Source organism: Trametes versicolor (genome assembly GCF_000271585.1).
Source record: "Trametes versicolor FP-101664 SS1 unplaced genomic scaffold TRAVEscaffold_8, whole genome shotgun sequence".
NCBI lineage: Eukaryota > Fungi > Basidiomycota > Agaricomycetes > Polyporales > Polyporaceae > Trametes > Trametes versicolor.
The window spans coordinates 133119-149299 of NW_007360328.1; the positions used below are offsets into that span (position 1 = coordinate 133119).

General features: G+C 56.8%; 5 protein-coding genes and 1 non-coding gene across 6 annotated transcripts; 2 read left to right on the forward strand and 4 right to left on the reverse strand.

The window, feature by feature from the left end:
• Window positions 1–1979: 1979 nt before the first annotated feature.
• Window positions 1980–3200, forward strand: TRAVEDRAFT_21519 (uncharacterized protein; the record flags this gene model as incomplete). The annotated part of the gene is made up of 4 exons (XM_008041813.1): window positions 1980–2231; window positions 2290–2412; window positions 2479–2905; window positions 2959–3200. 4 exons carry the CDS (start codon window positions 1980–1982, stop codon window positions 3198–3200), a joined length of 1044 nt encoding a protein of 347 aa, XP_008040004.1.
• Window positions 3201–3519: 319 nt separating this feature from the next.
• On the forward strand, window positions 3520–3610 carry TRAVEDRAFT_t129. Its single transcript has one exon. It is a non-coding gene; the product is annotated as a tRNA-Asn (tRNA).
• A 163-nt stretch (window positions 3611–3773) lies between these two features.
• TRAVEDRAFT_21520 (carbonic anhydrase) lies at window positions 3774–4598 on the reverse strand (the record flags this gene model as incomplete). The annotated part of the gene is made up of 3 exons (XM_008041814.1): window positions 3774–4227; window positions 4293–4387; window positions 4452–4598. 3 exons carry the CDS (start codon window positions 4596–4598, stop codon window positions 3774–3776), a joined length of 696 nt encoding a protein of 231 aa, XP_008040005.1.
• Window positions 4599–5504: 906 nt separating this feature from the next.
• TRAVEDRAFT_127573 (carbonic anhydrase) lies at window positions 5505–6289 on the reverse strand (the record flags this gene model as incomplete). Its single annotated transcript, XM_008042219.1, has 3 exons — window positions 5505–5904; window positions 5958–6052; window positions 6173–6289. The coding sequence occupies 3 exons, from the start codon at window positions 6287–6289 to the stop codon at window positions 5505–5507; spliced, it is 612 nt and encodes a 203-aa protein (XP_008040410.1).
• A 1349-nt stretch (window positions 6290–7638) lies between these two features.
• Window positions 7639–8601, reverse strand: TRAVEDRAFT_170156 (carbonic anhydrase; the record flags this gene model as incomplete). The annotated part of the gene is made up of 3 exons (XM_008042220.1): window positions 7639–8119; window positions 8181–8275; window positions 8482–8601. 3 exons carry the CDS (start codon window positions 8599–8601, stop codon window positions 7687–7689), a joined length of 648 nt encoding a protein of 215 aa, XP_008040411.1. The 3' UTR covers window positions 7639–7686.
• A 1212-nt stretch (window positions 8602–9813) lies between these two features.
• Window positions 9814–12247, reverse strand: TRAVEDRAFT_170164 (carbonic anhydrase). Its single transcript, XM_008042221.1, has 3 exons — window positions 11155–12247; window positions 10409–10503; window positions 9814–10348 (listed from the first exon to the last, which is right to left on the reverse strand). Exons 1-3 carry the CDS (start codon window positions 11269–11271, stop codon window positions 9946–9948), a joined length of 615 nt encoding a protein of 204 aa, XP_008040412.1. The 5' UTR covers window positions 11272–12247; the 3' UTR covers window positions 9814–9945.
• Between the last annotated feature and the right edge of the window lie 3934 nt (window positions 12248–16181).

The window sequence follows — 16181 nt, forward strand, 5'->3', positions numbered from 1 at the left end:
GACTATGATTGCATAGTACTGTACCTGTAAGCCGCACAAAGAGAGGCTACAAGTACTAGTAAGTAAACATGTAAGAAAGCATAGGTAATATGGGACTTACTCTTCAGTCTGTGAGAGAACGACTGAAGAGCAGAGGCCTGCAGAGTCCTCCTTATATACTACTGGGGAGGACGATGAGTAAGCGTAAAAGAAGAGAGCATGTGACGTCCAGAGGACGCTGACTGAGCGATGAGTAACGCTGAGTAAGGGAGCATAATCGACATAAGGTCAGATAGTCCATGGCTGAGTAATGCGAGTAATCCGGACGCTGTCTAGAATAGTCCGGAACATCGTAGAACGTACCAGAATCATATGGAGGGATGGCAGGATGCCAAGTAAGTACAGAACAAAAGAATGTACGTATATGGTAAGTAGGAAAGTCCATGCTGGCGTATGGTAGACGCACAGCCACTATCACTGCCACTCCCGGTCCGGCACAGCCGTAGACACAGAAGTTCAACATCACAGTCGTTTTCGGAGGCGACTTCCAGCAAACACTCCCCGTTATCCCTAAGGGCTCCCGAGAGGAAATAGTCGGTGCGACGCTGCAGAGCTCCTACCTGTGGGATGGGATGGAGGTCCTTCACTTGCATCGGAATATGCGGCTGGAAGACGACCCGTCAATGGTCGCATTTTCTCAGCTCCTGGACGATGTTGGCCATGGCCGCACGACAGACGACAACCGGGATATAACACTGCCGTCGTACATGCGATCCGAAAACCTTGACGATCTCATTGCCTTTGTATACCCCGACATAGTTCAGTCATCGCTTCCACCTCCACCTGACTTCTTCCGGCAACGCTTGATCCTCTCAGCACGCAACGTGGACGTCGACAGTATCAATCAACAGGTGCTCGACCAGTTCTGCGGTGATGAACAGATCTTCTGGAGTGTTGACAGTGCGGAACCGTCTCGATCATCTGGCCTCCATGCCGAAGAGATCCCTGTCGAGTTCCTCAACAGTCTCAGTCCATCTGGGCTGCCTCCCGCTGAACTGCATCTCAAAATCGGTGCTCCGATCATCCTACTCCGCAACCTCTCGCCAAGCCAGGGCCTGTGTAACGGCACCCGCATGATTGTGTCCCGCATGTCTAGCCGTGTCCTGGAGGTCCGGATACTTGGTGGGGACCATGATGGCGAGGTTGCACTGATTCCACGGATCACATTGACTCCATCCAACGGAACGGGGCACATAGCATTCACACTTCGTCGCAGACAATTCCCAGTACGACTCGCATTCATTATCAGCATCAACAAGTCCCAAGGCCAGTCTGTTCAAGTGGTCGGTCTTGATCTTCGTACCCCGGTATTCACTCATGGGCAGTTGTATGTTGCACTGTCTCGCGCTACGCACGGACAACGGATACGAGCTTTATTTCCTAACAATAGTAATACTACGAAGAATATTGTTTTTCCTGAAGTTCTGCTCGACTAATACACACGGTAGTTACTACTCGCTCCTTAATACAACTTACCCGCTCTTTTTAGACTTATACTATTTGTACATTATATCGCCATAGCATTCCTCCCTAGCTTAGATTTTAGATCGGCGAAAGTACAGACACTCTGATCCAGAGGCCCTGTCTCTTCGCACACCACGCGCACGAGCACGTCCATATGTGCTGCCTCGCAGACTTGCAGTGTGCGATAGTTACCCAATATGGTCAAATCTAATCTAATCTTCACTCAGATGCATACCACGCTCAGCAACTTGAGATGCAGAACATGGGGTGGCGGAGGTTCGGGGAAGCCCTACGAGTATCTCATAGTATATCGGAAGTCCTCTCTTATATACTGAGATAAGATATCAGATCAGACAGTGTGGAGAGAATAATGCACAGAATATACAACACGATGGCAGGGGTCAGCGCTCAAGTTAGCGCTCACCTGATGGGTCCATGCTACTCACATCTAATCGAGTTGTCGTCTTGCAGCCACCATGACCGTCCCTGCTCACTCTGGCGGCGCATCTCACTCGCTACAGTCTACTGGTGCTCAGATGACTGCTATCGTTGTCTATGAGAACCGGCGTACCCTCCCGAACACGTCTCTGCATGTTGTCTTCGACTGCCAGCTCTACGGTGTCCCCAATCGTGCACTCGACAACCCTGTAGTCGCAAACCTTCGCTATTTCAACCGTGACCACTTGAACTTCACTACGGAGACCGGTGCTATGGTTGTCAAAGCAGATGTACGTCTTTCAATCTTCAGCTCATTCTAGGATTAGCTCAACTTCCCGCTGCGGTTAGATCACACGGTGGGAGCCTAATGCTCCGCTTCACCTCATGTCCAGCGAAAGCGGGGATGACTCTGAGGCTGCTGACGCGAGCCTGACGGAGAAGGACTTCTCGATTATAGGGGACATCAAGTGGGTATGTACTCTCACCATTGTGTCTGCACCTTTCGAGACCGTCACGCTCACCGGTCCCTTGGGCTAGGTCCTCCCGTTGAAGTCTATTGGGGACGCCTTCGATTTCAACAAGATTCAAGCTCCCCTCATCTCTGCAAGTGGAGTCGTTGCATCCTCGAAAGACCAGCTCGACGACCGCACTCTCGGTGTTGACGGCAAGGTTGCAATCTTTGAGTTCAGCCCCACCCAGTACACCTCCTACTTTGCTCACGACTCCGTACTCCGAACGCTCCCCATCAAAGCGTTCTTCCGACTGAGCAGCAAGCGGTATGAGCATGGAGCCCCTCTTCCACATCCCGGACGTATCGTGCACGTTGACGGCTTCCTGTGGAAGATCCACCGGGATGCGTCGAGTGCGTTGCCCACATGCTTCGTGATTGAAGTGGAGGATATTGCCACTCTGGGACAAGGCACCATACCGCAATCATCCGGTATCTCGAGGTCGTCAGGGAAAGGTACGTGTTGTTGGCACACATCTATTCTTGATTCTCCGCTGACGTCTTTGTAGGATCACACAAACGAAAGTTTGCCTTCGACCCGACTCTCTCTCTGCAAACTGACATCGCCGAGCCCTCGCGGGATGATGTACAAGCTAACAGCGAGGTTCAGACATCCGCCATGCCTGTACCCGCCCCTGTGCAGCCAGCGGAGGTGACCACTGGTGATTCCATTGCCGGATCGTCGACGACGTCGACTTCTAGCAGCACCCGTAGCAAGACTAACGCCTCTAAGCGTGCTCGAAAGGATTAGTGATATCCCACATGCCCTGGCTGGTGCCCCTATGGCGGTCATGCGGTCTCTTTACCATTGATCATATACTACTACTACCTCGCTACCTTGACATCTACTAATGCATCATCTGCAATGCCTCCTCCCTCTTCGTTTTTCGTTCTGCATCAAACGACCCGTGCAGAGCACGGGTATGACGTCTAGTAATTATTAACTACAAAACCAACAAAAACAACGTGCTCATTATACTCATTTCGAAGTTTGAACGATATCCATGAGCATGCGTATTGTCAGCTGCACGCCAAATGTATGTGTCTAATACTAGGAATACAACTCTATATGCCCCATGGCTGAGTTGGTTACAGCGTCCGACTGTTACTTCTACTCGTAGTTTCATCGGAAGGTCGTGAGTTCGAGCCTCACTGGGGCAGCTTTTTGAGTCTTTTTGCCACCGCAACTAATTGTTGAAGGTGTCGATATATTTCTGCACACCGTCTGACGTACAGATTTTCTTTCAGACATACACGTCATCGCTTCTCAAGCTACATTGTCCATATGGTACAGACGTATACTGTTACAAATGCACCGTCCTCCCTAGGCGCTGCTTTCAGCGCTGAAAGGCCGGACTACGATGTCGCCCTTCTTTCCCACCGAGACACCCAGATCACGAATATGGCCCGTCTCAAGCTCATACACCCACCCATGCACCTGCAAGTCAACGTCCTCCTTCACATTCGCATTGGCCGCCGCCCATGCGGCCTGCACCACTTCCGTCTTCGCGATGTTCTGCACCTGCTGGCGCACGTTCGCCTCGATGAGCTCCGTGAGGTCCTCCGGGCGGTACGCGCCCGCGATCTCGGTGAGCAGCGCCAGCCAGCGCGCGAGCGGGTCAGACGGCGGCCGCGGCGGGGAGGCGTGCGCAGCATTGAGGGATGCTTTAGCGCCGCCGCAGTCGGTGTGGCCGGCGACGATGATTTGCGTGACTCTCAGGTTCTCGACCGCGTAGGCGAGCACTGAGAGTGCGCTGTCGTCTTTGGGATGAAACTGGCTGCGGTGCGGGAGGGGCATGTGAGCAACGCGCGGGGCGGGCGGACCACAAGGAAGGATGCTCACTTCGCGATGTTCCGGTGCACGAAGATGCCGTTCGGGAGCATCGCGGAGACGGCGGACTCGGGCACGCGCCAGTCGGAGCACCCGATGTAGAGGACCTGGTGGGGAGAACCGCTGTCAGTGTTTGTCTCACGATCGAGCGTAATAGGAGCGAGCACTGACTGGGGGCTTTAGAGCCGCGGTGACAGGCTCGTTGGAGTCGGTGCACCGGTTTCGAAAGAACTCTGGATCTTCCTTCTTGATATCGTCAGCCCATTTGGCGTTATTGGAGAGAAGACAGGCAGGGCTGCAATTTTTCGGCATCGTCATGGTTGGTGCGCGGTGGACAGTGTTTTGAGAGCGTCGGTGAAGGAGGGGCGAGGGTGGGGACGCAGTGAGTCAGGATATGCCAAGTACTTATAGCAGGGGGAAGGGCCTTTTTTGGGCGCCGAGCTCAAGCCTGCTACAGTCACAGGGCGTAATGGATGAAGCCCGTAGACCTGCGTGCCATCCGATAATCGGTGCTTGGTCTCTTCCCCCAGGTCGCGGTGCAGCCTAGACGTGTATACACGTCCACAGCAGAATAGAAGATGTCATGCTCCTCGAGACCTACGGCGGTGGAAAGTCCATCCACACGTTCCGAGTGGACGCAGCCTTGTGACCCATTGAAGAGCAGCTTCGACGATGGATCTATGGCCGATGTACCTAGCAGACGTGCTGCGCGGGGTGGCCAACCTACATCCTCCCGTCTCTTATCAACGTCGAGGCCCGGCCGTCGTTGAATGACATGGCGACTGCTGCAACAAGTTGTCAGCTGTGCATGGACGTGGCACAAGATGGCCCTAAGCTTCAAACCTTCACTGCCGGTAGCTGTAGTAGGGCGCGAACCGAGGTGCTGCGTGCTCACTCTTGAGAACGGCGAGTTGGTGTTCGCGCACGCCTAGGGTGTAGGCGGTGATTGGGAGATCTCGAGCGCTGAAGAGCCAATGCCTGCCGAATTATATCCGATCACCCTTGCAAGGCATGAGATCACACGGCTTCATCACCCATGGACTACCTCGCTCACGATCAATATCCCCCATCTATGAGAACATCTCTCCGTGAATGAAAGATCCTGCCAGCAGCAGAAAGAATCACCCTTCGTAGATATATGTCATCATGCAATAGCAATCGCGATAACAACTCAATAAACGTACATGCTCGATGTTAATTGCTCAGTAAGGGGCGCATCCCAGTTCACAGCACACCTTCTTTGCCGACAGAGATGCACAGGTCACGCATCCGCCCCGTCTCGAGCTCATACATCCACCCATGCACCTGCACGTCTCTGCCCTCCGCCCACGCGGCCTTCACCACGTCCGTCTGCACGATATTCTCGATCTGCGCGCGCACGTTCGCTTCGATGAGCTCCTGGAGGTCCTCGTACCCGCGCGCGATCTCCGTAAGCGGCGCGAGCCAGCGGCCGAGCGGGTCGGACGGCGGCTCGCACGGGGGACAGGTGGCGTGCGCGGCTTCGAGGGCCGCTTTGGCGCCGCCGCAGTGAGTGTGCCCGGTGACGATGATGTGCGAGACTTTGACCGTCGCGACGGCGTAGATGAGCACGGAGAGCGCGTTGTCGTCGTCGAGGGGGCATTGGCTGTGACGAGTCGTGAGCGGGGCGGACACCAGTATGGCGAAAAGAAAACTCACTTGGCGATGTTGCGGTGAACGAAGATGTCGCCCGGCATCGACCTGGTGGCGACGGACTCGGGCACGCGTGAGTCTGAACACCCGAAGTAGAGCACCTATTGAAGCGGAAATTGTCAAAACATGAGCGAGAGCTACAATCCGGCCATGGGACTGTGCTCTGGTTTGGCGGAGAGAGACGTGGTTGGGACTTTTGACAGCATAAAAAGGACACTGACCTTAGGAGATTGGCCTTCAGCAGACCGGGCGAAGAACCCGGGGTCTGCTCGTTCGACGGCTTCAGCCCACTGAGCATTGTTGTGGAGAAGCCGGGCGAGAACGTAGTCCTGAGGCATCGTAACGAAAGCTACGCGAGGGACGATGTGATGTGTGCGTCGAGCTCGGCCTCCAGAGAGCCCTTTCTGAGAGCAGTAGAAGTGAAGGCGAAAGAAAAAGCGGGGTCGAGTGAGAAGCTGGAGATGGGGGTGCGCGCAGTTATAACAGCACGAGCAGCGCCTCCTGGGCGAATGTCGAGCTGAATCTTGGATTAAACACAGTTCCAGGGCGAAAGACAAAGTCCGTCTGCTCGCGCACTATCCCAGTTTCCGCGCATGTCGGTGTCACCAGGTGTTCTTCATCCGAGCCACGGTGTGGAGAGTACGCGTATACACGCCCGCGGCAGTCAACGGGATGCCGTAGTAGTCGAAGCCACCGATGGTGGCGAGACAGATGCTCGCTCATCCCAGAGGCGATTGGACACAGAGTAAAACCAGTGACATAAGTTTCCAGGTGCCCTCCACGAAACGAGCTTCGAAGAGGTCACGCCGCGAGCTAGGAAGACAGCTCGAATCGCGCCAGGATCCAAAGGGCCACTAACGCCCCAATACCGCTGTCAAGGCATGTCGTCTGCAAGAGAGTTGGGTGGACAGAGCCAGCGATCCGCGCCAACATCATGGAGGAAGGAAGAAGAGCAGCTTCAAAGTCCGAGCGGCTGCTGCCACAAACGCGTCGCGCGGGGCGCCCGTACAGTCCGGATCCGCCCCTCCACCGGCCACAACGAGCGCCGAGCGCTCAGCCGTCGTCGACGAACGCGGTAGCAGCTGCGAGAGAACATTGTCAGCTGCGCATGCGTGTGGAGCGATGTGGCATTATGCTTCCAAGATTCACCTCCGGCGCATGACTTTGGGCGCCGCGGGGCGACGGAGCACCGAGGGTGGACCGGTAGCAGGAAGTTGTCCGGTCCGCGCTGTTGGGGCGACGTTGAACGTTGAGAACAAGACAAGGCGGAACCAGGAGCATGCAGACGAATGTATGTACTTACTACAATTATGTGTCCAGGTCGTCACGGCCGTATCCATTCTGCCTGCTCTCCATCCACTCGCGATACGTGAGCGTCTCGTATCAAACCCACACACGTACAGCACTCGCATTTTCCGAGGTCGCCTGCTTTGACAACTATCTAGTAACAAAGATCATCTCATGGTACGTGTAAACATACAATAGCATGCCAATAGCGACAGTGGGATGCGAATACTGAACTTTAAATGCTCACAAATGGCCCCTCATCTCAAACCACGCCAGCTAGGCCAGCCGCGACTTTGGGTACGCTTGCCACCAGTGCCACGAACATCCCAGCCTCATCGATGCCCCCCGTACGTAGGGCTATCGAACATACTGACGATTTCCGCTTGTTATTGATACGTATCACCAGCCAAGAGCAACGCAATACAAGTACATCTCAACCCATGGAGGCTCAAGCCGGTTCACATTCAGCATCCGCCTTGCCCCTCGAGATGCCCAAGTCACGCATCAAACCCGTCTCGAGCTCGTACATCCACCCATGCACCTGGAGGTCGACGTTCTCGTCCGGATTTGCATTAACCGCCGCCCACGCGGCCTTCACCACGTCCGTCCTCGCAATGTTCTCGACCTGCGCGCGTACGTTTGCCTCCGTGAGCGCCGGGAGGTCGCCCGGGTACTCGCGCGCGATCTGCGTCAGCGGCGCGAGCCAGTGCGGGAGCGGGTCGGACGGGGGCTCGAAGCAGTCGGGCGGGTGCGCGGTGTCGAGCGCCGCCTGGACGCCGCCGCAGCCGGTGTGGCCGGCGACGATGATATGCGAGACCCCCAGGTTAGCGACCGCGAAGGTAAGCACAGCGAGCGCGCTGTCATCGTCGAGGCGGAATTGGCTGTTGAGGTATGCGAGAGTGAGAAAAGGGTGAGGCACGGGCGGGAAGTGGGAGAGCGTACTTTGCGATGTTGCGGTGGACGAAGATGTCGCCTGGCATGGACATGGTCACGACGGACTCGGGCACGCGCGAGTCGGAGCAGCCGATATAAAGAACCTGAGGGTGAGGAGACTGTCAGAATGCGTGTCTTGGGGTGTATGCGGCGAGTGTGCAACGTAGTCATGCGCCATAAGCTAGCAGAGAAGCCCTATCATCCACCACAATCCCGCATCGCACTAAACGCGCTGCTAGATGCTCACGCCGCCACGTACTGTCGGCAGACAGCGGTCCACCACGAGCAGAAGCAGAAATTGTGCGCTCACCTTAGGTTGCTGCCGCTCATCCGCGGACCGCTTGAAGAACCCGGGGTTGTCCCTCTCAACCTCTTCGGCCCACTGGACATTGTTGGCCAAGAGACGAGCGAGAACGTAGTCCTGAGGCATCGTTGCAGATAGACAGGAGGCGATGAACGGTGTGATAAGCGCGACGAACTGGGCCTTTTCAGAGCAACCGGTAGTAGAAGCGGGAGTGAGTGGTGGATTGAAGTGAGCATGCGCACACTTATAGTAGATGCAGAAGAACGTGTCCAAGGTGTGTCTCGAGCAGTGTCTCGAACCCGAGGCAGTCCCAGAGCGTGGTAGGTAGAGCCCGTCGCAGACGTGCGCTTCGTCGTGCACGCCGGCCTCATCACGTATTTCTCATCGTAGCCCAAACGCAGCGAAGACGTGTACGACGTCCACACTAGCCAATGGGATGTCATACTCGTCGAGACCACCAATGGTGCGAGGACGTACGCGAGCCCCTCCGGCAAACGGGTGGACACAACGGAGACCTGGTGACACAATCAGCCCTCCGTGTCGAGCGTAAGGCCATCCTAGCGCCAGCTGGGAAGGCAAAGAGACTTCCGCCAGAGGAGACGCGCCCCAGGCCATGATCCGCGCGGACGTCATGGTGGAAGGGAGAAGAGCAGCACGGCGAGGGCCCGATCGCGCGCAGGGTCACTGCCGCCACAAACGCGGGGCGCCGGTCGGCGTCCTCCGAGTCGTGTGCAACGACAGTCAGTCCGAGCTTCTTTGGCAGGACCTACACTGACGGCTGGATCTACTCCCTTCTGTCCGGAGCGTCGCGCGCTCGGCAGTAGCTGAAGTACACAGCGGCCGTTAGCACAAGAGGCGATCAGCTGGGCGTGGGGGTGGCAGGCGGTGGGCATATTCCAGCTTCAGACAGAATTCCCTGCTGTGGGTGAGAGTTCCGAGGACATGTTGTGCGTGCTCCGCGCCGAGCTCTTAGGTTTTGGGGGGGTCGGCCCTCGGAGCGACGTCAAGACGAGCATGCAGTAGCGTAGAGCCGGGAGGTACGTGGTGGACGAGAGCTGCAGCTGACAGACTCAGTCTGCACCCGTGTTGTGTACTCACCTTCTTACGCCAGAACCACGCCGCTTTAATTTCGCAGTCATATCGCTCACCAAGCTACGTACTTACCTTCTCCACCAACGATCTCCCCATTGATGTTGCATACTCTGTTCAGAGCGGCGGTCGGATAACTTCCCCTCTCTGAAATTACCCTCTGTCCTATGTTGGTCCTGCGCCCAACCACTTTCGGCGTGCTTATCTTCTCGCACTCAGATATACGCCCGCACAGATATAACCAACACCCGGGGAGATACTCTCCCGGGATAAATCATCATGTCATGTCATCATGTACAAGCAGTGCTCAGGCGCACGCGTAAATATACACGTTTAAACCAAAAACGTCCCAACTTCAGCTTCACCTGAGCGTCGCGCAGCTCAGACCGGCCCCGCCTTGCCGACAGAGACACCCAGATCGCGCATGCGCCCCGTCTCGAGCTCGTACACCCACCCGTGCACCTGCACGTCCTTGCCCGCCGCCCACGCGGCCGCCATCGGCCCCGCCTGCGCGATGTTCGCGACCTGCGCCCGCACGTTCGCCTCCACGAGCTCCGTCAGGTCTTCGTGCTCACGCGCGATCTCCGTCAGAGGCGCAAGCCAGCGCGTGAGCGGGTCCGCGGGGGGCTCGTCCGAGGGCGGTGCGCCAGAGTGGGCCGCGGCGTGGCAGGCGGCTGCGCCTCCGCAGTTGGTGTGCCCGACGAGGATGACGTGCTGGACGCCGACGTGCGCGACCGCGTACGTGAGCACGGACAGCGCGCTGTCGTCATTGAGGTGGAATTGGCTGAGCGGCGAGGGGCATGGTCAGCGGAAAGGCCAGCGGCGATGTGCGGTGGAGACTCACTTCGCGATGTTCCGGTGGACGAAGATGTCGCCCGGCTTCGACGCGGTGACCACGGACTCCGGCACGCGCGAGTCCGCGCACCCAATGTAGAGCACCTGATAGGTAGAGAAGGGAGAGTTAGAACGTGCGTCATTGAGCTGCGTGGCGAGATCGGGGACGAAACGGCAATCTAGGCGTGCGGAGTCGTGCGGCTCGATTTCCGAGGGTGGGCCTCACCCGACCTGGACAATGGCACGGCGTCGAAAAAGCGCACGTCCATCCATGGTCTCATCGGATGGGGGGCGGAGGGAGCCTCAATGGGCGAGCGGCGATCCCCCATTGTGCTTCCCACCGACACAATGAAGAATCCCGTCCCCAAGAGTGGCTAAACGTCGACAGCGAGGAGATCTCCGCCAGCGGTCTGGCAGCGACGGACAACGACCGGACCCACGGTGTCCTGTTGGTGTGTCGCCGCCCTGAGGGCCCGCGAAGCTCCTCGACGACGATGGGAAGCGCCCCCTCGGCCTCAGTATCGTGCGACGAAACCCGCCCACCGGCGCAGTTCCGATGCCCAGAGACCGACCCTGCCATTCCAGCTCACAGCCAAGGCGTCGGCCGCCGCAGCCCACGATCGCCAGCGCCGTTTTCACTGTGCACCCCAGCCAAGGCGTCGGCTACAGCTGCTCATCGCCACTGCGCCCAACGCCGCGCCGCGTATGTGCCAAGAGCGCACATCGTCGATGCGAGTAAATTGAACGGAAACTGACCTTGGGAGACTGGCCCTTGGCGGTCTGGGCGAAAAAGCCAGGTTCTGCGCGGTCGACGTCTTCTGCCCACTGGGCGTTGTTGGAGAGCAGACGGGCGAGGATGTAGTCCTGGGGCATGGTGAAAAGTGGGTTGCGAGGTGGTACGTGGTGAGATAGTGATGGGAGGCGAGCTCAGAGGGTGATATCAGAGGGAATCTGAGAGCAGCAGCACCGAAGGCGAGGGCGAGGGCGGGAGGAAGGAGGGGGGACAGATAGAGCAAACCGCAGATCGTCAAGACGCGCGGAATATAAAGAGGGCAGAAGGCGGTTAAGCGGGAGTGGCTAGGAACGGGTGGTGGCGGAAGCAGAAAGAGAGGTGAGCGTCGAGCTGAAGTCTGATGCAGCCGCTAGCCCGATAGATAAAGGCCGTCATCGTCCCAGTGTCCGTGCGTCCCGGCCCACATCAATGCCTCTCGTCACCTGCATCTTCCCAGCCAGATAGTTACGATTGTGCCGAACAGATCCACACGCCCGCCGCAGCGAATAGCAGTCCGTCGTCATGTAACCGACTCTCGCCGCCCACGGCGACACAGGCGCACACATTTCCGAAAAGTGACGAGCGCACGCCTCGCGCGGCCGTCTGCTATTCCTGCGCGAATCCGAACGTCTGCTCACCTTCGCTAACGCACGGCTGGCGGAATGTCAAACCGAGATGCGTTATTTTCGTACTCTCTGCCTCCAGGCAAGAGCACGGTAGGCAAAAACAGGGACCAACCCGGCCTCCAGCGGCGTAGCAGCCTCGCGGCCGTTCCTGCACAGTTTCCGAGCGCATTGTCCCACCTTCACAATCCATCGGACGTTCTCGGTTATATGACATCCCGTATGACCCCCCGATGCTGTTATCCTGCCGGCAGGCGCAGGAAGAGCTGCGCGGAGGAGGGCCCGTTGGGAGTGTTTGAAATACGGCCGCGCCCGATTTGGGCTGGCTAGCGTGGCAGGCCAGGCAGATGCCGGAAGCAACGAGGGGAGCGACCCGAGGGAACGGGTCCAGGTCGAGACAGACATTCGGTGCGAGAGCCCATGTCAGAGAGACTCTAACCAACAGAGCAGATCCAAGGTACGTGCACGGAGTGTCAGAATGGAGGGAGAGTCAGAGAGACGTGGCGGACAGGGGGCGGGATATATAGGACGAAAAAGCCCTGCAGCCCAGTCCAGACGCATGCCCCCGCCGGGGAGCCGGGGCTGGCAATACAAATTGATCAACGCGATACGTACCTCATCCATCGTTCAAGCCCTTCGTTTCCTGCTTTCTAGACGGCTTCATCGCACGACTTGCATATGATACTGGGTGTGAGGATGCTTTGTTGAACAGTGGGTGAGAGAGAGGCCAGGACGCGGCGGGCGAGAACGGAAGCGCGCGCGCTGCGCGGGAAGAGACGGGAGACGAGAAGTTCGGGAAGACGAATTGCTGCATGCTTGCTGCATGCGCTTCAAGAGAGTCCGGACGTACACAACTCATTCCGGGCTCCTTATATACTTACTACCAGCAGCTGAGGGGCTGAGGCATATCGAGCGGAATCGTCGCCATGGCCAAGATCATGCTTAACTCCCGCTAGCTCCACTCCTACAACTTTCTTCGACGGTCGGACCTGGTCAGACGCAACTTCTACGTGATCATCACGTATTGCGCAAGATGCCAACACAACAGTACATCGTGACTTTTGCATGTGGTATATCCTTGAGATCAGAACATAGGCAATCCGTTCTCTAACCGGGTTGACTCGACATGCTCCTCCGTACTCGTCACTCACATCCGCTCAACTCACTTTTCGCTTTTTGGACAGACTACTGCAACTTGAATCGCCTGTATTCTCGCATCCGCTCTGATTCTAGCACGATGGCAACCGTCTTCTCCATCTCTACCATGGGTACACTTAAGGAAGGGGACATTATGCAAGTAACGCCGCCATTACGATTGTCCGGTCACCCTGCGCTCAGCTCTTCCACCGACATCTCGTGCGGTATGTCCCCGTCCTCCTATACGTCTTTTTACAGCTTACGACTTCCCTTTAGCCCTACGTACCTTTGGGTCTCTTTCATGTACTCAGTATTGACACCGAAGACTCACCTCTACTACAACCATCAAAACACCGGGTCACAGCGACCATACAAACAACGTGCAGACCGATGTCGAGACACATAAAAGCCGCGCATCAATACCCTACGAGTAGCACCTTAGTACCGCTACCACTATTCTCAGACCTTATCACACATGATATATGATATACAAGCTCAGCGCTCAGCTCCGTGCTTGCGACCTTCGCCGTCGACTAAGTGCGTCTGTTTTGTCATCTGATATACCTGACCGCGCCCCCGCACAGTGACCGCCGTCCCCGCCATCGTGAAGCCAATCACGACCACCGAGGCATACGCGGTCACCACCGGCCTCATCGAGCTCCAGCCTGTCGTTACGACGCGCCCGCACACGAGCATGACGAGATGCAGATCGCGCCAGGGATGGGCACCATGACGCTCCCCGTCGACGGGCATCCGAGGATCGCGACGGGTGTAGGACGACGTTCACCAACCTCCAATTGGTCTGAACGTTCAAACCGCCCACCTCCCAGCCACATCGTCGCGTTTTCCGACGCGCATCGAAAATGCGCCAACGCCATCTGCGGGCACAATGCGAGTCGGGTCGGAGTCGGCGAAAGAAACCACGTACCTCTGCTGTGGTCGTGTATAACTATCTCCCTGGCGACGTGCTGTAAGCCTCACCAATCTGGATCACTCACGGCCTAGTCGTGATACCTCCCCTGCCTGCCCCGTATTCTTGGCCGTTCGTAAGTGACGTGTGTCCAGCTCTACGCGTCTCCGCAACTCACTTCACGCACACTTATTTGCGCTGACGCCCAGCCCTCACATATGTGATTCCCACGAAGGGTGCTGCCGTCTGGCGATGTACGGCGACGGATAACACCTCGCGAGCGTCGCCATCGTCACCTTGGACAGCCATATGAGCGATCCCAGATCGGACGCGCGCGTCGCCGTTCGTGCTGACGTTTCCCTGGCCGTCTCCGCCACCAGTATGAAGCCCAACGCACGAATTCTACGCCGCCTATACGCATGTCTTCTTTTCACGAGGAGCGAGATGTCAACGCACAAGACGAGGACTCACTACTCATTGGTCAGCTGCAGGAGGCCACCTCTGGTTGATCCGCAGTTGGCCCACGGGATCGGCGTGAGGAAGATGCGGTCGTCTAGAAAGAGCCGTTCACCAGAGCGCGAAAGGGGTAGCCCAAGGAAGGCAAGCACCAGAAGTCGTCGAAGAACAAAGACAAGCCGAGCAGACACCGCCGAAGAGTACGCGCGCGAGGGAGAAGTGCAAGGTAGAGCAGCAGTGCGTGTTTTGTTTTTGTGCGCCCTAGAGAGGATAAGAGAAGAGTACTGCAACGAGTTGGCGCACGAGAGACGCGTAGCTCAGAGCACTGTACAATAAGGAGGATTAAATGTCAATATACGCGCATATATGCGTGAAGAAATTGACACGCTGGAACATCCGCGCTAGGACTCACCGGTGCTCACCTCCATCATCACGTTACCCTATCACGGTGTCGGAGGGGGGAAGGCACTGATTATGAGGGTGGCTTGAGGGCAAAAGTGTAGCGCACCTGCAAGGAGGGGCGGGGGGTGGGAGATGGTGGTTGGAGGAAAAGCGACGTGAAGATAGGTCAAGGACTTCAGAGACCTTATATGTATATAGCGTGACAGGGAAGCACAGGGCGTAGGGTTTCAGAGGAGGGGGACGATCGAGGGAGCCTCGAAAGAAGACGCGACGCGACTTTCAAGTTTAAGTCACGTGGCCGCGCCTTGTACCCGGGCGGGCCCCAATATCGTTTTTCGGGAGACATATGCTATGTTGCATAGTGTTTATATATACATGAGCAGCGTATAAACAAGGGGTGTAGTACTGTGTAGTACTTGCCCTGGTCTATACTTATAACCTCGACCCAGATCTAGTAATGCATGTCAGCTTCGCGCGCCCATCTGACACTTACCTCCAAACCATCCTCGTCGCCCTGAAGAACTCGGAACATGTACGTCGGCCGAAGGCCTCGGAGATACGTGCTTGAAATACCCTCCATGTCTAGGCTACGCACATTGGCTCGCACCGATAAAATGCTCAAGCCATGCGCCGCAAGGGCGGCAGTACAGTATTAAACACATCCTGCACTAAATGTGGGTAGCTCTGAATATACTGATATGGACGTCTTCATAGAAAAGTGCTTGTGCAGATACATATAACACGCCGAAGATCCTGAAACCTTAACGATCCGTGGCGCGCGACCGTCCAGGCAAGCCGCCATACGAGGCATCTTCCCCGCATCCGATGCGACAAGTAGGCGCAAGACAGCAGGAAAATGTGTTTGACGTTCTACATCTAACCACTGATCTTCCACATCCCTGGTCAATACCTGTAGTCTGAGAGGAAAATGCAGTCGTCTATTCAATATCTAACGTCATGTGGACGTACAAACCGGTATAGGAGATGCGTGCAAATTACTCATGTCTGAGTGACCATGACGGTATCATACCGATGCAATCATCCCCACCTGATCATCACAGGTTACTGAGCTTGTTAGCTTGGCACACCGTGTGGGTATGGCAAGCTAACAAGCCCCGCTCTGCCTACCGCCCTACACTGCCAGTAGCACTACGGAATATCTACACATAAATACCTACAAGGCATGTTGCGTACAGATCGAATAGATGAGATAGATCAAGAGAGATAACCCGCCCGACTTACTTACTGAGATAAGATATCTCGCGCGCCGGCGTTGAGTATCTCATCAACGCCCGCCCGCCCATCACCGCCCGCCCATCATTGCCGGCGTCGGCACCCCCTCCCCTCCCCCCTCCCACGGTGGCGGGGGGTGTCCCGTCGCCATCACAGACGACGCCAAAGCCCGGGCGCCGGCGGTCCGCGCGAGCGCTCCCCGCCCCGACACATCCCAAATCCGGTAAGGGGCTCTCCTGGGACCAGGATG

Excerpts from the sequence above, each read along its gene's own strand:
- TRAVEDRAFT_170164 (XM_008042221.1), bottom strand. The coding sequence starts at position 11,271 with ATGCCCCAGGACTACATCCTCGCCCGTCTGCTCTCCAACAACGCCCAG. Across the intron at positions 10,504-11,154 it reads CCAAGGGCCAGTCTCCCAAG|GTGCTCTACATTGGGTGCGC; the intron begins GTCAGTTTCCGT and ends TCTACCTATCAG. Across the intron at positions 10,349-10,408 it reads GTCCACCGGAACATCGCGAA|CCAATTCCACCTCAATGACG; the intron begins GTGAGTCTCCAC and ends CTCGCCGCTCAG.